Source organism: Pholis gunnellus (assembly GCF_910591455.1).
Source record: "Pholis gunnellus genome assembly, chromosome: 17".
Taxonomy (NCBI): domain Eukaryota; kingdom Metazoa; phylum Chordata; class Actinopteri; order Perciformes; family Pholidae; genus Pholis; species Pholis gunnellus.
In genome coordinates, this window is record NC_136544.1 from 19,402,199 (window position 1) to 19,424,282 (window position 22,084).

Here is a 22,084-nt window from a genome sequence, read left to right on the forward strand (position 1 = left end):
GATGCTTTAATAAAGTATTCATACAGGAATGATTTGACACGTAATGTCATAGCACATTTCTTGTTTATTAGTTTCATGCAGATTAAGCTTCACAGAGTACAATGTCTCTCCATGTTTGAAATCACAAGTGACAACAAGATGCACACAATTAAAACACTAAAAATTAATGATTCATTACAGATTATGCCACGATTATATCCGATATCTGAAGTACTGGCCAGAAAACAGCAATACAGAGAATTCATTCATCACAAGGTGGAATTAAATATTTTTTAAATGATAAAATCATGTGAAATTATGCCCTGAATTGTGACTGAGTATTGATAGAAGTGCACTCTGCAGTACAAAGCATCTGAAGCAGAACATACAAAAACAGATTTGACAGGGAATACAATCATATCCACATGCCTGTGGATGGTTTTTATTGGATGGAGGTAAGTTAACTAGCTTGCAACTGTGTGCTTGGAATAACAAGGCTGTATGTAACTTTAAGAATGAGTCATTGAAATGTTGATGCCCTCATCTTGTTGCATGTAGTTGTTGTTGCAGAACATCATAACCCCAAGTGCAATTCAATTAAATAGCGTCCCCATCACCTTCACCACAAAGATTAGGATAAAATCCCTTTTACATTATTCCCATTTAGTGCATTATGCAGAAAGAAATGCCAGTGCAGGGGAGGTGTTCTCACACAACTAGGGCTCTCTTTTTGTTGGCGAGAAACACCTGCCACTTGTCCCAGCGGAGGTCGGTGCTCTTGACGCAGTCTCCAGCCCCGGTGCAGGTGTAGCCGGTGGGACAGCAGTGCAGAAAGTCGCTGCAACACACCGCCTGTGGAGATGACAGAGGAAGGAAGACATGTAAAACTGACAGCTGGTGGTGGAGGAAACAGGTGCTTTAGTTAAGATAGTGGTGTGTAAAACAGCCTTAAAATGTTACTTAAGAAAAAGTACAGAGGTATTAGCAGCACATTTCAAGTATTAAATGTATAAGTATGTCTCCTTCCAGAGTGTAATATTATTAGTCACATTATTAAACTATTATATCTGAACCTCAACATTGTGCTAAAACAAATTTACTTAATTACTTCAACTACTGACAGCTGTATGACATCAGGTTTCTCCATCATCATCCTTTCATTATGACTAACTCACATTAAAGCTGGCTGTAATAACAACTCCAAATATCACAGGATTTGATTAGTTTTGGTGGAAAAAATGCACACAAGTGCGACTTCTGCGGCCTAATGCACATCTCTGCTGTTCAATTCTTACTTTACAGAATTATCTGATTATTAATACTTATGCAATAATATGTAAGCAGCATACTAATACAGTAGTTAAATCTTTAACAATGTTTTACAACTTAAAAAGATCCCATTCTTTGGGATTTCTTGTAACTGAAAGGCTGCGAAGATAAGAAACATTGTACAATATTATAATACTGAAAAATAAAAAATACATGTTAAATTCTCTCTAATTAAGGAGACAAAATAGCCTCTTAAGGTGTCTCCCTGACGGTGTAAAGGCGGCCTTAGCTTTATGTTATGGTTAGAGAAATAGTGGTTGGAGTATGAGATGATGCATTTGATACCACTCTCATGTCTGTGCATATAATATATGATGCATTATTTAATGAGCTTTAGAGGTGCTGGTAGGTTGGTTTTATTCCCTTTGGACAGAGCAAGGCTAGCTGTTTCCCCCTGTTTCCAGTCTTTGTGCTAAGCTACGCTAAACAGCTGCTGATACAGATAGCTTCTTACTTATCGTAGAGACATTGAGATTGGTATCAATCTTCTCATCTAACTCTCTGCAAGAAAGCAAATACGAATATTTCCCATAATGTCAAACTATTTCTTTAAAAGTTAAAGTTATGACTGTTTATCATACATTAGCAAATGGACAGCAGCCCCATGTAGTAGCCGACATCTTGCAGCAGGTCGTTCCATCTGGACAGCTGATCTCTTCATCGCACTTGATGTCTCTGTGATTTAAGGGAATGGGCATGGGTTGATGCTCGAGCAGATGCACCCGTGTTAGCGCGACGGCCTCCACCTGCATCATGATGAGCTTCTGACAGGAGTTAGAGGCCACGCTGCAGGTGTAACCCTGTGGGCAGCAGTGCTCCTTATCCGAGCAGCACACAGCCTGCAGACACAGCATGCACAAGGTTAGTGGAAGTGACATCCATTGTGTTACATAAGTACACCCTGACTGATAGTGTGTCGTATACGGTTATCTCTCCATGTGCAGCGCTCACATTTGGCAGCGGGCAGCAGCCCCACTCGCCCGACAACAGCCGGCAGCAGGTGGTCTGACTGGGACATTGACTCGGCTCTTCGCACTGTACAGCGCTGGGATCGGCCTCGACGCTGGTGGTGGCAGGAAGCTTGGTGTACCAGGGAATCACCATTTCTCCTTGGGTGCACGTGGCCTTCCTCTCATCGCACTTGTAGTTGGCGGGACAGCAGTTTTTCCCATCAGAGCAACACACCGCCTGTGGGGGGGAAGTGAGAGTGAAGTGCTACTTTCACATCATCCATACTGTTTTTCAGTTCTTCTTTTAAATTAACAAACTTAAGAATAGTGCAAAAAATGTGAGTGCATTAATTAATCAGTAACTTTAGAGTGACAGCATGAGGAAATGGCATTAGTGGCCTGAGGCTGAAATAATACAGAGGAGAGTAGAAATGTACTGCAAAGTAATGATACCGTGCTGTCATTTATACTCTTGGGGTCTCACTTTGACAAATTAAAGACAATCTGAACACAAGTTTTTCAAAGTCAAAAATCTCAGCTGGCTGTTTGACTGCTGAGCTCTTGGTGTTGATCAATGGCCTGTATGTGATTAGTGCAGAAACAATCAATTTGGTTGCTTGCTGCGATTGAAATGGGAGTAATGAGAGTGAACATAAACAGTGAAGCCGTGGGCCGGAAAACCAAAGGAATGAGCTGAAATCTGATATAAAGGTCTGTCGGACGTCCGATGATAACTATCGTTTTTCATAGAAATGTATTGATTACAGCCGTTTTAAGTGAGTTGTGAAAAAAAAAGTCATACATTTGAAGGCTTTAACTTCTCCAGTGTTCAGATTTGCTGCTTTTCTCAACTTTATATCTTCATAAACTTCATAAAGTTTCTCTGAGATTTTTAACTGTTATTAAAAAAAAAAAGCTGTTTGTAAGATGAGACCCTGGACTTAAAATTATTTGATATTTCATTTTTTTTTTTTAATAATACAGATAACACTTAACTCGAGTATATAAATATTTGTTTATAACACACTATAATGTAGTTGTAGAGTTTAGAACTGTACAAACAACAAATGGCAGAATAGTAAAGTTGTAATAATATAAAAAAGGATTTACTGTACATTAATAAACACATAAAATGTCCTTATAGCTGCTTACAACTACATTGTGCGGTGTTATAAACCATTTATTGAATTTATTAAGCATTAAATATAAATTTATTAACATAGGTTATTATTTGTAGTCTTTTATGTGATGGTCATTTCATGCTATGAGGCGGTAAAAATCCTTGTCATTGCATATTTTAATTAATGCTCACCTGTGGCAGCGGGCAACAACCCCACTGCTGAGACGAGCTCATGAAGCAGCAGGTGGTGGACGGAGGGCAGCTGGTTTTGGGGTCACACTGAATGCGCTCCTCGTCTTCCTCATCCTGGGCTCCAGTTGGCTCTGTGCTTGTGTTCTGACTCTGGGTTGGAGCGTCCACTGTCGTGGGAGCGTCCACTGTCGTGGGAGCGTCCACTGTCGTGGGAGCCGCCGTGGAAAACGCGGGGATCTTCTGCTTCATGGGCGTTGAGCCCGAGATGCCGTCACAGGTCTGCGCGGGCAGGTCGCAAGTGGTGCCTTGCGGGCAGCAGTGTTCGTGGTCGTCACAACAGACGGCCTTTTTGAACAAAGTGACAAGAAAGCTTTCAGCCACAGGCATTGTTGGATGTGTGAATACGCATGAGGAGAGAGAATGTTGTCAGTCAAAGTAAAGACACATTTAAAAGGATAGTTCAAGAAATATGGTTATTTGTTATATTGCTGAGTTAAGAGAGAAGCTTGATACCAATTTCATGACAGTACGGTAAATGAAGCTACAGACAGCGGGTTAGCTTAGCTTAGCACAAAGACTGGAAACTGAAGGAAACAGCTAGCCTTGTTCTGTCCAAAGGTAACAACATCCTACCAGCACCCCTAAAACTCACTAGTTAACACGTTATATCTCCTTTGTACTAACATTTACAACAGCCTGTTTTTGTGCTAAGCTAAGCTAGCTCTTTATGTTAACCTTAGCGACTGGTGGTAGATTCATATTTACCGTACAGTGGTCACAATCTCCTTGACTGAATCTCAGCAAGAAAGCAAATGAGCGTATTTATTTGAACTAAAAAGTTGAAGTATTCCTTTAAAGAAATAATGTGTGAAACTTTCATGACAACATTGTATTATCTATTAATTCAACATAAAAGTGTGTCACCTTATTAAAACTATCTGCACATCTAGGAGGTCAATCCAGTGGAAAATCCCCAGGAAGGTAGTTCAAAAACCTTTTTTTAATCCTTAGTGTGTGCATGTTGCACTGTGTGTTTACCTTAGGTAGAGTACAGCAGGCCCAACCTCCTACTGTATTCTTACAGCAGGTGGTGTCATCAGGACAATAGTGGGTGGAGTCACACGTAACGTTCCCCACCTGCATTTCTTTTTCAGCAAATAGACAGTAGCCACATTGATGCTTTTGAAAAAAAAAAACTTTCTACGGCTTTAGAATCAGTTTACCAAAATATGATACATTACTGATACTATCGATGACAGTCATTGGTAAATGAATGGTAACCTATTACTACCACACCTACTGCATGCAGGAAGAATAATGCTGTACTAGCTTTGATAGACCTTTCCCACAGACATTTTGTCAAGTCATAGCAGGAAATGCTGCAACTTACAACATTTAGCTGTGCCAGTAATGCTGCGTCCACATGGAATCAGGCAGACAGTGGCCCAAAAACTGGATACACCTGTTAGTGCTTGTTATACATACTTAAATTCATGATGAACACCTCACCTGCAGCTGCCGTGGTGAAAGATGATTCATCCTTCTCTGTAGAAGGAACTGCACTCACTGTGCTGACTTCAACAGCTGTCTTTGCAGTGACATTTTCGCCTTCTGAAAGAGGAAACGCACACTGCTATGTCTGCATAAACACACACACAATAATCAATCAGAATGAGGAAGTAAGTTTACCCGCAGAACCATAGTGAATCTGACCTTTCTGGTTCTCCCAGTCCGCTCTTATCCTAGCAGGGAATTTGGCCCACATAGGCATCTCTTTTTTGGTAGATGAGGAAAGACATTTGTCGTGTTCAACATCACATGTGGTCCCTTCAGGACAGCAGTGTGTCTTATCGTCGCAGCACACAGCCTGTTTGGACAATAAAGACACACATGATAAGACAACATAAAGTCACGATAACCAAACATGCAAATCCAACATTTGACTTTTTCCTCATTCATAATCTCAATTATACTATTAGAATTTCAAAGTGTATGTCTATAGTGAAAAGATCAGCCATTTTGTACATTTGGCAGGGGACAGCAAGCCCAGGTTCCTTCTGTTGTTTGACAGCAGGTGGTATCATCTGGACACTCTGACACTCCATCTTTGCACAGAACTGCAGTCACAAGCTCTGCAACAACATAACGGAAACATTTTAAAAGCTTGAGATAAAAAAGCAAACCCCTTATGAGAGTTAGGCCAGTTTATCTGCACAGCACCCTTCAACAATGAGCCAATACAAAGTGCTTTACATGAGACAATTAAACCAGAAAGCGTACGATAGATTAAAAAAAATGATCCAACAGAAAAACCCAGCCCAGTGTTGACAACTTTTCTTACAATGAAAGTAGCAAGCAGCACTAGTTCTAGAAGTCACTACATTTTGCGAGAAAGTTGCCAAGTTGGCAACACTAACACCCCGGCCCTTCTGAGCTCCCAGTCTGTAACTCAGCGGGTATTTTCCTTTAAGTTAAATGAACTTCCCAGTGCAAACACCTTTAATTATTGATATATTCTTATGGTGATTGTGGGCTCATTTTGAAATGTGCTTGATGTTAAAATTCCAGACCTTGACTCCACAAAGATTTCTAGCTTGGTTTGTGGTCTTTAACGTTAGCGACTGAAGCTGAGCACTGACTTTTAATCACTCTTCTTTTTCTCCAAAAAACTATTATTTTGGATACATCTTTGTTTAACAGGAGGATGTTTTTGTAAATCTAATCATGGTTGAATAGAAGAGGGCCGAGACCGGAGCCTGCAGGTGTCATTTTCGTTCACTCAGATTTGTAATTACCCATTGACACAAAGTAGTTTGAGTCCTGCAGACAGCATTCACGCCAGTTTAGCGCTGTGCCAGAAAGTCCCGGACAGTTTTCCAGACTGTCTAGTAATATGTTGTGCTAGTGAGTAGAAGCATTTCACCTTTTTTGATGCAGGAGCGGCTGTCTGCGCTGCACTGGTGGCCCTCAGGGCAGCAGTGTTTCCCATCAGAGCAGCGGACTCCCTGTCAGGGGTCAGGAAACCATGAATTTATATATATTTTTTAAAGAAACAAGGATTCAATCTGCTTTACCCCAAACAGGTGTAGTAGTTAGACATCTAAAGGTGCAATATAGTCAGCCTAAAGCAATCCAGCAGATAACTTTACAACAAAACGCAGGAAGCTGCGTTGTAATAGAAAGTACTTCCTGTTGTATTCAGTGAAGTGAAAAGGCTTGTTTCATGAAAACAGCAAATGTTCCCCCTTGTGACAGGAAGTCACTGGGCTTTTAGAGGACACATTTTGCGTAACATGTATGAGTGGTTCACCAGTGGACTCCACCATAGACTTCACTGTTTTGGTCCATATTTTACTCTTCTTTTACCAGTTTGTCACTTAAATGACGGTGTATCACTTCTTTAGAAAGGGTTAACATGTCGACATGACTGCGTGTCTTTCAACCATCTTTTAACATTAGTTTTAAACGGACTGACACTAATCCACTCTCTCATACTTGTAGGGATAACACTCAACTGTTTAGTTGCTGTAATTGCGAGAGTGCTAATTTAGTTGAACAAAGTTTTATGTTACAGTCTCCTCTCTGTGATGATCTTGTTTGTTTTGTTTGACCATGAGCTGTTAGAATAAACTGCATTACATGTAATGTCTGTGTCGGACACGGTTTCATTACCTGAGCTAAGGGACAGCAGCCAAACTTTGTCAAGGCCCTCAGGCAGGAAAACTCAGCTGGGCATCGAGACTGATCAGGACAGATGTTGTCGTCCACCTCACCCATGGAAGCCTTGATCATCCTGAAGGACTGCAGGGACATGATGGGAAAAGAGGACTCTCGCTTTAGATATCACTCTTTGTGTCTTATGATGAAAGCAACGCGCGTCTGTAGTTCTCACTTTAGAGAGTCCGAGCTGATCAGCAGAAGCTCTTTCCACCCAGGGGACGGACCCAGTCGAGTTCAAACAGCTGGACGTGGCTGTGTCGCAGACTGTTCCCGCAGGACAGCAATGCATGTGATCCCCACAGCACTCAGCCTGCAAGGGGACAGCAGTAGTAGGGACACTTTGACTAACAAAGTTTTAAAACTGCTATCACACTGGCTGAATGAAGCCTGAGCTTCTATCTGGCTCATAAAGTGATAAAACACTAGTGAGCATGAATAGTACCACTGTTCAGCCTTCATTTCTTTATATTTTAGAGTACAAGAAGGGTTATCTCATATTTACATGTAACTATGTGATGGACAAAAGGGACAAAGTGTTCTACTGAAGTGGAAGCACTATAACTTTACTTTAAGTTAATTGTGCTGCCCTTCAACAGAGAGCAGTAAAGAGGTTTAAAGTGTTCAGGCTGACAGCTGGACAGGATGCAAGTCCTTCATTTTATGTATTTTTTAACTTATTATCAGCCTATATGACAACAAATATTCACATGTATATATAATACATGCACATACTGTATCAGCAAATAAACTGAATTCTTTCAGGTTTCCGTCAATGTACATTTTTAATAATTAATAATTTAATACATGTAAATAAGTGATTCATAATTAGCACACCAAAGGGTTACGTCAACGCTAACCGTGGCTATCTCTGGCTAGCATGAACTCTGTCCGTGTTACATTATGATGCACAACATGCAGGAGCCATGTCTACCTGATCCAGTGGGCAGCATTCATAGCCGTTGGCCGGGTCATTGCAGCAGGTTTGACCGTCGTCACATCTCCCTCCATCTGGACACTCATCAGCACCAACCAGAGCCAGGAGAGCCCAACAGATCACAACCCACTTCTGCATCTGCACACAGGGGGAGACACACACACACACAGGTCATCAAAAAAAGTGAAAGATGTGCATGAGGAATCCCCCTCTCCAATCACAAATAACATGTTTGTATTCACTTCTGCTGAAGCTATTGGACACGGAGTACAATAAGCCCGCTCAGATATTTCTATATGTCTATGAACTTGTGACTGACTGAGAAACTAATCATGACTATTGGTGATTTCACACCTTTAAAAACAAAAATGCAAATAATGTCTGGGACTCAGTTCTGTTTTCATTTCTACTTCCTGAAAGTGTAACAGTCCTTTTTGGGGTTTGTTCCTGATTTTTGACTTTATTTCGCCACAATTGTGCGAATCCAACACAATAGGAACCACTTTCAGTTTCGTTTAGCGTGCACATTAGAAAGGCGCTTTGTCTCAATAAAAGTAGTCAGAATAAACTGTGGACGTTTTACACGAAAATATTAAACAAATGTAAGCAATATAAAGTAGTCAATACTGTAAATGTACGTGAATCGTTGTCAAACATGTTTACAATTCACTCAAATTGCAAGTCACTCTGTTTTTTTCGTTTAATCTATTGTAATGTTTTATCCGGCTTTAACTCTTACCTTAGTGTGGAGCTTTTTGTTTTTGTTATTATTACCTTGTTTTGTCTGTCAAAGCTCTGTTTTTAACGGTTATTACTTAATTACCAAGCAAGTAATGTATCATAATTAAAGAATACGTTTAGTTTGCTCTTACCTTGGTTAAAGACTGAAGGGCTGTTGTAAGGAGAAAGGTGTTTCACAAGTGTCACCGCTAAATAACACAAACGATAGACCTGCTGTGTCGTGAACACACCCCCGAGAGAGAGAGAGAGAGAGAGAGAGAGAGAGAGCGAGAGAGCGAGAGAGAGAGAGAGCGAGAGAGAGCGAGAGAGAGAGAGAGAGAGAGAGAGAGAGAGAGAGAGAGAGAGAGAGAGAGAGAGAGAGAGAGAGTTGTTTTTTTAATGAAATTTGTATGATAAAGTTCATTGAAGTTGTTTGGCCGTTTGCTTTGTCTGAACACGTCGCTGTTGACTAACGGTCATAAACTTGTTTGGCAGCTGCGTCGCACCTCAGTGACGTGTCCACCAGGCGGCGCCAGACCGACAGCAGCAGGAGGGGGCTGGGCCAGAGGAGATCTGACATTTTGTAATAATAATAATCCAAAACATGTTATCCGTAACTGAGAACACGAATAAATGGCAGCACGACAGAGGGGCTTAACGCTATAGCTCTTAAACGTGGAAACGTTTAACTGAAATGGGTGAAGAAGAGGCTTCTATTTCACAACGACACTGGTAGCTAAAGTAGAGGTGAGTAACTGAACTGTAGCTGTGTAGCTAGCTAACGTTAGCTTCCCAGGCAACGTTGTTTCGTTACAAAAGCTAACGTTAGCTAGTTAGCTACCCAGCTAAATGTGACTTAAATGCTGACAGTTATCTAACCCTAACGTTACAAGTTATATATTTCATCACGTTTGGCATACTGACGTTTCCTCCTCCTTACGTGTGGATTAAGATGTACCGTTATTTATTTAGTGTATTAAACACGTGATCTTAGCAAGCTAATGGTGGTAAAAAGAGGACAGAGTGTACTATCACACAATACTGTCTACGCAGCTTTACCGTTAGCTCTGTTGTTTCAGTAACGTGTGTGCTGTCAACATGACTGTCATGTAGGTTGTATCCAGAATGAGACGTGATGAAGGTCTTTCATGCAACGTTGTGTAGTTTACAAGTGAAGGTGACAGGGAACTTTCTGTTAGTTTAGGACACATGTGGCGACATGTTTGTGTGTTTGTTTGATTGTTTTGATTTGATTCTTGGCTTGGATTCTTGGTGCGACAATAAACTTGCAATGGTTAAAGACATAATTTAAAAATAGAAAAATTAGAATAAAATATGATAGACAAACAAACAAAGTAGGAGTACGTTTAATGTATGTTATTCATGTTGTAAGTGTAGTAGAGTTGTGCAAAGGATGTGTAACTGTAGCGGTTAAGTAACTGCCCTGGTGATGTAAAAGTCAGTGGTCTCTGTTCATATGAAAACCGTTTGGGAGAGGCAGCTTATTTGGCAGACAAACCTTGAGGGCCAAGTGGCTTCAACTGTCACACTAAAGTACAATTAGGAACAGAAGTACAGTACCAAGGGCAGCAAACGCAACCACACAGGTGACGTAGTGAATATTTGAAATATTACTTATCCAGCTGAAACATCTTTGCTCCTACCGATGGATTTGCTGCTACGGTGAATCATTTCTAAAAAAACATTAACATCTCAGAAGCTGAGACTTTATTTGGGGCATTTATTGGTTTATCTTCATTAGTTTTTGTTCCATATTAGTATTTATTGTTAATGTTTATTTATCTGCTGCTACCCACTCCCTTTATCAGGAGGTGAGGCTCTCACTGGCTGTCTGCTGACATCGTAGATAAGCTATCACAATGTTTCAACGAATACTTTATAACAACTACGCCTCGACTTACCCAACTCACACCAACCAAGGTCTGACTTTACTGCGCTGTAATAATCTGAATCGCAACATTCATTTTTAACTTCTATTATTGTTGGATAACACTTTTTTTAACCAGATTTTAGTTGCTATGACACAAACTCGGGAGCATCTCAGGAGCAGTTGTCACACAATCCACAATCTGACATAACGACACCCAAACTGCTCGTGTAGACCACCAACCTCAGTGAAGTTCAGTTGAAGAACACATTGTTCTCACTGTGTGGGTTTATTTTGGTTCTGACAGGTGGGCAGGATGGGGGAGCAGGCCGGCGGCGGCTCCGTGGCTGCGATCTCTCCAGTGCAGCAGATGCTGGCTTCTGGCACTGGAGCCCTCCTCACGTCTATTTTTGGTGAGATCACGAAAACAAAGAGTAGAAAAAGCAACTTAAGTCTGTTTAATTTACTCTTTCCAATGCAGTTTTCCACAATGTTCGCTCTTGTGCACACAATTGGTTTGTAGTCCCCAAAGTCTAACACTAAGTTGCCAGTTTTTTTCGGTACACCAAGATAAAACTAAGAAATACCCAAACACTACGATCAACACATCTCTCAAACTAACCGTGCTAACCTTCATTTGTACTGCAGGACTATTAGACTGCATCAGTTTTAGCTGAAGACTGATATAATCTATAAAATAATAATTACATTAATTTGTTCACAGTCACACCGCTGGACGTTGTGAAGATCAGGCTGCAGGCTCAGCAAAAGCCGTTCCACCACGGTAAGACACGGAGCTTTTCTTCTTCTGTGGTTTTAGATCATAGATTAACTTGGTTGATGAAACACTGGCTTTGCTTGTAACAGCTGCTTGTGAGTGCCATCCTTGTGTACCTGGATGCTTTTCTAACCCCACGACATCTGTTCTTTGTTTCTCCACCGCTCTCCTCGGCCTTTATCTGGCCTGCTTTTTTGCTTTTTTCTCCGTAGCTTTAGCCTGTGAATCTGCACCGTGGGGCGGCGTCATCCGCCCTTCCAAGTGTAAGTATTTGACCCGCCGTCGCTGCATGCTGAAACTTCACCACAGTTGCACAAAAAACACAGTTGCCCAGCACAGCTTTGTGTGTGTGGGGGCACACGCTCACCCGACAAACATCTCTTGGCAATAAAAACAAAAATAACCCTTTTTGCAAATAGATCCATGTGTTTCATGTGTATGTTTTTGTTTCACTACATGGTCTTCAGTTGTATCTGTTCGTTGTGTGGCTGCAGTTTTGTACCTGGTCGTAAAATACCATTTCATGTTGGTAGAGATTTTACAGTTGAACATGAACCTCAGTGCCTCTTATTCAACCTTTCTTCACTCTTGCTCACTCGTAACCCTGTCTCAGTAAATGTTATGTTTTTGTTTCCTGCGATATTTCCACATGTTAATATCTGTATTTAGAAGCAGGTTGGTAAATAATCTTTTTTTAGAGTTTATTTGACTTTTTTGTCACTAGTCGTATCTTAAACCAGCTCTAAATAAACACACAAAGTAAGCAGTGACGAGGACAGCCCTGTGTTATCTTGTGAGTGACTCTGTGGTCATTGCCATCACATGTATCATTAATCAAATGGATGATATACTGTAAAACATGCTAGTATTCAGACACTTGTGTCGGATGTTTTGGATATGTTATCTGGTGATTGCTGTGGCTCATACAGTATTTATATCCCTGCTGACCGCTGCTTGTTCGTCTCTCACAGGGAAATGTTTCCTGTATTGTAATGGACTGATGGATCACATCTACGTGTGTCAGAATAGAACCAGTCTCACCAGCTGGTACAAAACACCCACGCATTTCAGTGGGACGCTGGTGAGTACAAGAACATCAGCGGCTTCACTTTACCTACAAAATGAATCAAAGTGTGCTCAACATGTTTGTCTGTTTATTCCACAGGATGCTTTTGTGAAAATCACTCGACATGAAGGACTCAGGTCTCTGTGGAGCGGACTACCTCCAACACTGTGAGTGTCTAAACTCAAGAAAACGTTCAGATTACGTGTGTTTATGTTTGGCTGAGAGAGATAATGATATAAGAGGCCAATAGATGTTTTATTCTGGTATTTAGTATTTTAGCTTTTTTCTACTTGTGTCGTAATATAAGGTGTTTCCTCTGTAAATAGTTTTAGAATGGAAACAGCATTTACAAATAACTTCTTTGAAGGTTAAAGTAACAGTTTAATGTGTGGTTGTATGAGGTTCTTCTCCATAGTCAGTGTATTACCAGACAGCAGTACCGGCATGAGAGTAAAGTACTGCTGTGGACGTATTATAGACACCTAAAAACATCAATAACAATTTAATTGTGTGTGTGTGTGTGTGTGCAGGGTCATGGCTGTACCTGCCACGGTCATCTACTTCACCTGCTACGACCAGCTGCGGGACTTCCTGAGGTTCGGTCTGGGTTTCCAGGGCAGCCTCGTCCCTCTAGTTGCTGGTGGTCTGGCCAGATGTAAGTCCATTGAAGCACGCGTAGATATCCCAACTTCAGTGTGTTGAACGGGTGTTTGACTCCCGTGTGGTTTTTGCAGTGGGGGCCGTGACGGTGATCAGCCCTCTGGAGCTGGTCAGGACCAAGATGCAGTCCCGCCGGCTGCCCTACAGCGAGCTGCGGGTGTGTATCCGCTCGGCTGTGGCTCAGGACGGGCTGCTGTCACTGTGGAGGGGCTGGGGACCCACCGTCCTCAGAGACGTACCCTTCTCTGGTGAGAGCAGCGCCACACGATGCCACACATAGTGATACTTCATGAGAAGAATCTCTGTTACATCTTTCAAACATTCGTCCTTTGTGGACTTCAAATCTGGTTGGTACGGTGGAAGAATCTTATCCTCCATAGAACCTTATCGAACTTCTCCTGCAGCATATTTCACTCGACTGTTGCTGTTATGTACAACAGGTTGATTCTCTAAATACTCAATAATACTCAATATTCTTGTTCTAGACGTACAGTATTGGGAAGAAAGAAAACATCTCCATCACGGTTTCTCTCTAGTTTTCCTGTCATTATTCAGAACCTTCACTTGATGAGACTCGTCAATCAGTTTTATTTATTTCGCCCAACATCACAAAACACAGTTTTAGTGTGTACAGTATAAGACGTCCTCTGTCCTTAGAACCTTGAGTCAGATGAGGAAAAACTCTACAGATCTTTTTACGAGTGTAAGACGGCTGTCATGTGGAGCAAAGCATCAAACGTCCCTGTGTGTGTGTGTGTGTGTGTGTGTGTGTGTGTGTGTGTGTGTGTGTGTGTGTGTGTGTGTGTGTGTGTGTGTGTGTGTGTGTGTGTGTGTGTGTGTGTGTGTGTGTGTGTATTTGCAGCATTGTACTGGTTTAACTATGAACTGGTGAAGGCCCGGCTGTGTGAACGGTCCCGAGTGACTCAGGCCAACTTCTCCATCAGCTTCACAGCCGGAGCCGTCTCTGGAGCTGTAAGTACTTCACCTCTAATGTAACCACACACCTGTTCACCTGGTGCTGCAACCAGTCAACATGATAGCAAGATCAAATACATGACTCGATGTAATCCAACATATTTTCAGCTTAAACTCAAGGGGAGAACAAATAAAATACAACCTTGAGAAACCCTGACGTGAACTGTATCACAATAACACTCACACTCACAATAACTAAATATCTGAAACAACAAGGTTTCCGGTTCCAGCTGTGGGCAGTGAATGCATCGTCAGGGAGATGTTAGAGAGTCAGGAGCTGACCCACATTCACACTGTTATGTTCCTACAATAATACAGCTGCTCATATGAACCGTTATCCCTCACACACGGATCATATCTAACAGTTTGAAGTGTTGCACCTGTGTACTGTCCGGTATACGACTGTTTCCTCTGTCATGGTGTCTAGATCGCCGCCATCCTGACGCTGCCCTTTGACGTGGTGAAGACGCGGAGACAGATCCAGCTGGGAGAGATGGATTCTCTGGGAGGTCTGAACTTAACATCTGTACTTAAGTGACATGCATTTATTCATGTATGTGTAGTGTGTTCTAAACAGTAACTTCCTGTTCCTCCTAGCGTCCTTAAAGAGGACGACGTCCACATGGCACATGATGAAGGAAATATGGGCTGAGATGGGCTACAGAGGCCTTTTTGCAGGTACACACATAGACCAACAAGGATTTATAATTAAATCATGGTTTCACTTTAAATCACAGTATTAAGTTCACTTCCACTGGAGCAGGTTTAACCTGTAAAATAGCCTTTTTGAGCTGGATTGAGGAAAAATAATCAAGTTCCTTGAAGGAAAGTTCACAGACAGACATGCTGCTGAAGTTCAGTAAGGAAACTGAGCTGAGCAGGAAGATTGTACCAACATTTCAAACATGGGAGTGAAAAAAATGCAGTTGTACCAGTTGAGTGGTGTTAGGCTAACAACTAGCTAGCACACAATATAAGGTTTTATAAAGGAATACAGAGCAGGTGGAAGTTAACAGTTCCCCCTCTATTATAGCATATTCACTAGGTCCTGACAGCATGCAAATGTATTTATTTATTTGTTATGATTTATGTAATTCAGATTGATTAAATTATAACTTTGGTTTGAATCAATAGACTTGGATTTACTGCTTAATTTAAAATCTGGATTTAATCGTTTTAACATCTAGTTTTGCTGAACTCTGAATCTAATATTCGTTTAAATGAATCCTTGTTGGTGAAACCCAACCTTACTGTATTCTGTCTTGTGTTATGTAATAAATAAAAGCTCGTCAGTGAACACGTATGTGTGCGTTTCCTCCAGGTTTCATGCCCAGAGTGATCAAAGTGGCTCCAGCGTGTGCCGTCATGATCAGCACCTACGAGTTTGGAAAGGCCTTCTTCCAAGAGATGAACCTTGATCGAGAACGACTGGGATCCTGAGCGATTGTGTTTGCTGTCCGTTCCATTACTATCAAGACAGCGAGAACAGCGTCTCCTCAAACAGAAGCGTGAGGAACGGGCAGTGCCTGGGTTTGGTTTAATGTGAACATAAATGAAGAACGTTCTCCCACATTTCACAGCTGCTCTCTGGAAATGTAAACACAGTGACGGTGATGAGACTTGAATGAACAGAACAATGAGCAACAGGTCTGGAGACTGAGATTCTGTCCTGGACCACAGACTTTATGTGTGATTAACTTTAAACAGGTATCTTGAAATAAGAAGGTTTTATCAGGGCTTCAGCGAGGAGACAAACTACATGAATCACACCTGCGTGCATATTTTACAATAATAATGATAAATCTGTGGAGGATGGCGGCGTAAACGCTTGATGGGAAAATTCAAACCCTCTTTAGTGCTTAAACTGCACATCAGTACTGTTGCATGAGTCAGAGGAAAACTTTCTAATTCCCACTTTTTGCATTGCCTGAGTCCGACTGCATGGCGTGTTGAGCTCCATTCAGCACAGGATCCAGATAATCTGGTCCACCCGGCATTCGCTTTACTGCATTCCTGAAGCAGTACGGCAAGATATGTTTTGACATCCGAGTAGATGGCTGACAAATGTGTTTTGTGTACTGGATAGATTTGATCATCTGTAGCACTTTACATTTGCAAAGACAAGTTCTGTGTAATTTAATCAGACAGACAAGAACATGTTTTTATGTTTAGTTGAGTGAAAGCCTCTTTTCTGTTCTCATACCTGGAGGAAACTACAGTCTACCAAACACAAAGCCTGATTAAGCACGCCTTCCCTGAAGATGTGTTTTCTTTGGTGCATGAATTTAGCATTTTATGCTATGACTATATTACAAGAATTGAAGATTTGAGCACAATTTTCTGTGGAAGCTGCTGCTGCCAGCTTTCTGATTCCACACCGATCGTCTTACATTTTGCAAAGACGTGATGTGAGGAAGTAAACACAAGAGGCTTCCCAAACGTTCCACCGGGGGCATGCCGGTGATAAAATGCTTTGAATTTACACTGGATCATAAATCAAAATATTGCTGCCTTAACCTGAAAAGTGTAAAATGATGTGTATGGCTGAAATGGTAATAAACTTTGAGACAGCTTGATTATATCACGTGTGATTATTTTGTATTTCGGAGTTTGTAAATGACCATCATTTAACAATATGTACATTAGTTAGGATTGAGAAAGGCTATTGTTCATAATATAGGGCATGACAATAGTTTAAATAAAATAAGAAAATACACAAACCAAACATCAAACTGTACATTTCATTAAATATACACACAAGTTCAAAGTAACTCTTTCAGTACAGTTGTATTCTAAATTGACTAAAAGACATTCATGTTGTTTCCTAGCCAATTTATGTGAAATACAGTGTGTATGAATGTACAGTACTTGAATAGCAACGAAATATTTCACATATGTTTGTATCGTCCAAGTAAATAACATAAAAGGTCTGAGCTAAACAACATCTTCCGGGTGAAATAAACGTGGGCGGACCTTCTATCTTCTCTGAGGATAGTCTCGCCGAATCTCGCGATATTTGCTGTGTATATATACCAGCGTCTTGCCCATAAGCAGGCCTCTTTGAATCGGATTGAAGACGAGATGGTGAGTGTTATCTCTCTGCTTCTGGCGCTGTCGACAGATATCCATCGGTTATCTGACACATCCGTCACAATGTACTTATTTTAGCCACTCATATCACTCTTATGACAGATGTTTCTTACTGTCTTGGATATATTTTTGTGTTATTTCAGTCTGATATTTCAATAGTAGGGATTCAGACTTAGTCATGCCGGCAACCTGGGATCCAAAATGGCAGCTTGACATAGGCCGCTGCTTCTAATTTCCGACATAAACATAACTGTGGAACTATTATTGTATATTTAGTTGTATTAATTGATTAGTGGCTACTCAATAAAAGCTTAGGGGACCTCGATTTGTCAGACAACCATGCATACAAGTGAGCTAATGCTAACCATGCCAATAGCGTGGTTAGCATTAGCTCACTTGTATGCATGGTTGCATGCAATCTACTGTAAGTAGGTTAGCTGTATTTAAATATAGCATTACTTCTAATGTCCTGCATGTTTTTAGTTTCCATGCACTGTTCGTAACCTGGTTCAGTCTTCAGTGTGAACAATGGGTTCCATTCCAGTGCTATAGTGATGCTCCGGTGAGGCAGGGGAGCAGTGCCTTGTGCTTGCTCCCTGTTCACTCTCTGGAAACAAGTGGCTGCTCTGAGCAGACGCATGGACCTCAACGTTTTAGCATTAAACCGAATTTTGTATCTCTTCTCAGTGATCGACTACATAACATGCATGTTAAGCTAGCCATACTGTGTCCGAGACCTAATAGCTTAACGCTAAGTCACTTGAGGTAGCACAGCATCGTTGTTAGCTCGGTGCTAACGTCAACTGTTTGTTCCCCTCCACAGTCTCACCGTAAGTTTTCGGCTCCTCGGCATGGATCCCTGGGCTTCTTGCCCCGCAAGAGGAGTCGTCGTCACCGGGGTAAGGCCAAGAGCTTCCCCAAGGATGACCCCACCAAGCCCGTGCACCTGACGGCCTTCCTGGGCTACAAGGCCGGCATGACACACATCGTCCGCGAGGTCGACAGACCTGGCTCCAGTGAGTGGAATCTGATTAAATTGATTATTAACTTCTGTCTATGATGAGTCTCTCGACGGGCGGACATAATGGGCTTTAAACCCTTGCTGAATGTCGAGCACTGAGCACAGTCAATACCAATGAATGGTGACCAAGAGTACATAAAAACAAAGCTTAACTTCTATATTTTTCCTCTGCAGAGGTGAACAAGAAGGAAGTGGTTGAGGCCGTGACCATCTTGGAGACACCTCCCATGATTGTGGTCGGCGTTGTGGGTTACGTCAACACACCCCGTGGCCTGCGGTCCTTCAAGACCATCTTCGCCGAGCACGTCAGTGACGAGTGCAAACGTCGGTTCTACAGGAACTGGTGAGACTAACACAATAATTTTTAGTATATGAAGCGAGTGTTAGTTGCCCAGTGGAAATTTTGTAAGATCTGTGTTTTCACTGAGTGAGTCTAACATTACGGTGGCCCCTCTGGCAGCTCCGCTCAGGTGCCCTGTGCCCTGATGAGCTCCGGGCTCCTCTGGCCAGTGGAAAGTGCTTCTTAGAAACTGCGCCATGAGCCGAAAACTAGCTGGTACAGCGCCCCTGTCCACATGGAGGGGGAGGGCGAATAGCTACGCACTGTGTTCTTCCGCTGGCCCCCTTCTGGGGGTTATGAAGGACCAGTGCCAACCTCTGTCCCCTCTACGCTGCGTGCTCTCAGGTACAAGTCCAAGAAGAAGGCTTTCACCAAATACTGCAAGAAATGGCAGGACGACGAGGGCAAGAAGCAGCTGGAGAAGGACTTTGCTTCCATGAAGAAGTACTGCCAGGTCATCCGCATCATCGCCCACACACAGGTTAGTACCATTAGGTTGGCCTGTTCTATGTCTTAGTCGTCAGTGATGAGACCACGGATCTTGCGTCAGGCATGGCGCCCGACACATATGAGGAGATCTTTCCATGCTGCCTTCCTTCTGAGACTACACAGCTAAACGTGTCTCTGTACAGATTATTGTCTCTGTTCTGACCTGCGTTAATATCTGTGCAGATGCGTCTGCTGCCCGTGAGGCAGAAGAAGTCTCACCTGATGGAGGTGCAGCTCAACGGCGGAAACATCTCAGACAAGGTGGACTGGGCCCGCGAGAAGCTGGAGCAGGCTGTGGCCATCAACACTGTCTTCACCCAGGACGAGATGATCGACGTCATTGGTATCACCAAGGGCCACGGATACAAAGGTAAGAGCAGTTTAGAGTTGATTGCTTATGTAGGCTTTATTTAGCTTAAATGATGAGCTGTGTATCTATTCAGTAATAACTAAAATCTCTCGTCCTCCCAGGTGTCACCAGCCGTTGGCACACAAAGAAGCTTCCCCGCAAAACCCATCGTGGTCTGCGTAAGGTGGCCTGTATCGGGGCCTGGCATCCTGCCCGTGTTGCCTTCTCTGTTGCCCGTGCTGGTCAGAAGGGTTACCACCACCGCACAGAGATCAACAAGAAGATCTACAAGATTGGCCAGGGCTACCACACCAAGGATGGGAAGCTGGTGAAGAACAACGCCTCCACAGAGTACGATCTGTCCAACAAGAGCATCAACCCCCTGGTGAGTGACTGTGATGATCCCGTACTTCAGTTAATGCAACTTTCACTGGAAGGAAACTCACTTTACCCCCCTTTTGTTTTATTACAGGGTGGATTCGTCCACTATGGAGATGTGACCAATGACTTCGTCATGGTGAAGGGCTGTGTTGTTGGCGTCAAGAAGAGGGTTCTGACTCTGCGCAAGGTGAGGACACATTGTAGTTGTTATATTTATACTGGACATATTTTCCTAATGGCCTCCCGTGTACCTGCAGCTAGTGTTAAACTTCATTGTTTCTCTCTTCCAGTCTCTGCTGGTGCAGTCCAGCCGTCGTGCTTTGGAGAAGATCGACCTCAAGTTCATCGACACCACCTCCAAGTTCGGTCACGGCCGCTTCCAGACCGCCGAGGAGAAGAAGGCGTTCATGGTACGACTTACTCGACCCTTCATGTGCATAAAATCTATTTTCCTAGTCGCCGCTAAGATACTAGTGAACAAACTTATGAGCCCCAAATGTGATGTAGCACACATGGTGGAACCAAATCCTAAATGTTTCATTAAGTCAATCTCCTGCATGTTTTAAGTTTCCATGCACTGATCGTAACCTGGTTCAGTCTTCAGTGTGAACAATGGGTTCCATTCCAGTGCTATAGTGATGCTCCGGTGAGGCAGGGGAGCAGTGCCTTGTGCTTGCTCCCTGTTCACTCTCTGGAAACAAGCGGCTGCTTTGAGCAGACTCATGGACCTCAAACGTTTTAGCAAGAAACTGATTTCTGTATTTCCTCTCTTCTCACAGGGACCACTCAAGAAGGACCGCATTGTCAAGGAAGAGACTGCATAAAGTCCTCACATGTCTCTGCTTTGACCACCACCACCTTTCTGCAGAGTTGTTTAATAAAAAGAAAAAAAACCAAAGATTATGTCTCTGCAATTTTTATTTACGTGATTGTATATAGATGAAGGTATTTGCAGAAGCTGCTGATGTCCAATGGGTTGAGTTTAGTGTGGATGCGCTCAACATGAGTCAGTGTTTATGGAAAGTTATGTATTGTCTTTGTCAATTAATTTAACTTATTATTATACATATACCATCGGCTCATGGAAGTCGATAAACTTGTAAAACATTAAAAGCTACAACACTGAAGTAAAAATACCAATTAAACTCTTTTAAATGTAAAACTGGTACAATAAGTAAAAAAAGCAATAGTATAGTACTCGATGCAAAAACGTATCACTGATTTTATAACTAGTAGGGCTCCAGAGTCCTGATCATTTGATCTGAAACTTAAGAAAATGTAAAAGTGCATCTACCTTTCTTGTATAATCTACAGCAACTACCAAGAGCAACGTGATTTCAGATTGCTTTTGTCTGACCAGTTGTCAAAACTAAAAATTACATTTGGCAAAGCTGTAACTGTGAAATGTTGCATTTTACATATTAAAAAGACTTCAGTCGGTTCTTAAAATAGTTAAACTGTTTGGTCGGTAAACTTATCATTTCAGCTTTTATTTACTGTTGGGCAGTTAAATCTTACACCGCGTTAACGTTTGTGGAGGAAAGTACAATATTCCTCTGAGCTGAGTGGAGTAAAAGTACATCACAGCATGAAAAGGAAATGCTCAATGACCGTACAAGTACGTGAGATGTGTACTAGAGTAAACTAACTTGTTAAAGCGTGACCGGCCTCCTGTGCTGCAGCCTAGAAGGTTGACCTCAGCTGTGACGAGAGCAGCCACCTATGCAGAACTGATGGACAGCGAGACGCCGGGTTTAAGCTAACATTGCATGTTTTAACCGGCTATATGTGTCCTTGAGCTATAAGGCTTGCATTCGGCTGACAACAGAACTCTTGGTCACGGTGCGGTAATTAAGCCCCGACATCATCCATTCTGACTCATCACTGCCAAAACTAAAACCTCCACTTCAGCAGGTAATGAGGAGGACCCTGAGAGGCCTCCGCAGGCCCCTTGGATGTCCTGCAAAACGCCTCTCTGAGACATCTCTGCATAATATTCAGCACTCTTAGCAGAAATGTGGATTTCCTGAAAGGATTTTTTTTTTCAAGGTCCCACCTTTCCTCCTATTAACCCAGCAGTCGAGGGAGCTGAGGGACAGTCGC

At 42.3% G+C, this 22,084-nt stretch overlaps 3 protein-coding genes across 4 annotated transcripts; 2 read left to right on the forward strand and 1 right to left on the reverse strand.

Annotated features, from left to right (window-relative positions):
• Window positions 1-46: 46 nt before the first annotated feature.
• Window positions 47-9,191, reverse strand: grna (granulin a). Its single transcript, XM_079176933.1, has 13 exons — window positions 9,097-9,191; window positions 8,222-8,362; window positions 7,463-7,600; window positions 7,243-7,371; window positions 6,494-6,575; window positions 5,596-5,702; window positions 5,284-5,437; window positions 5,080-5,181; window positions 4,609-4,715; window positions 3,571-3,915; window positions 2,260-2,496; window positions 1,890-2,147; window positions 47-831 (listed from the first exon to the last, which is right to left on the reverse strand). The coding sequence occupies exons 2-13, from the start codon at window positions 8,360-8,362 to the stop codon at window positions 688-690; spliced, it is 1,944 nt and encodes a 647-aa protein (XP_079033059.1). The 5' UTR covers window positions 9,097-9,191; the 3' UTR covers window positions 47-687.
• A 107-nt stretch (window positions 9,192-9,298) lies between these two features.
• On the forward strand, window positions 9,299-16,882 carry slc25a39 (solute carrier family 25 member 39). Of its 2 annotated transcripts, XM_079176947.1 has the most exons (12): window positions 9,299-9,691; window positions 11,140-11,245; window positions 11,557-11,616; window positions 11,823-11,873; window positions 12,582-12,691; window positions 12,776-12,843; window positions 13,207-13,331; window positions 13,411-13,584; window positions 14,199-14,308; window positions 14,739-14,820; window positions 14,909-14,989; window positions 15,633-16,882. In XM_079176947.1, the coding sequence occupies exons 2-12, from the start codon at window positions 11,149-11,151 to the stop codon at window positions 15,749-15,751; spliced, it is 1,077 nt and encodes a 358-aa protein (XP_079033073.1). In that variant the 5' UTR covers window positions 9,299-9,691; window positions 11,140-11,148; the 3' UTR covers window positions 15,752-16,882. The 2 variants fall into 2 exon arrangements, with proteins under 2 accessions (XP_079033073.1, XP_079033074.1); XM_079176948.1 differs by lacking the exon at window positions 11,823-11,873.
• A 492-nt stretch (window positions 16,883-17,374) lies between these two features.
• rpl3 (ribosomal protein L3) lies at window positions 17,375-20,851 on the forward strand. Its single transcript, XM_079176943.1, has 9 exons — window positions 17,375-17,395; window positions 18,225-18,417; window positions 18,597-18,765; window positions 19,108-19,243; window positions 19,435-19,621; window positions 19,723-19,985; window positions 20,073-20,168; window positions 20,272-20,391; window positions 20,761-20,851. The coding sequence occupies exons 1-9, from the start codon at window positions 17,393-17,395 to the stop codon at window positions 20,803-20,805; spliced, it is 1,212 nt and encodes a 403-aa protein (XP_079033069.1). The 5' UTR covers window positions 17,375-17,392; the 3' UTR covers window positions 20,806-20,851.
• Window positions 20,852-22,084: the final 1,233 nt, after the last annotated feature.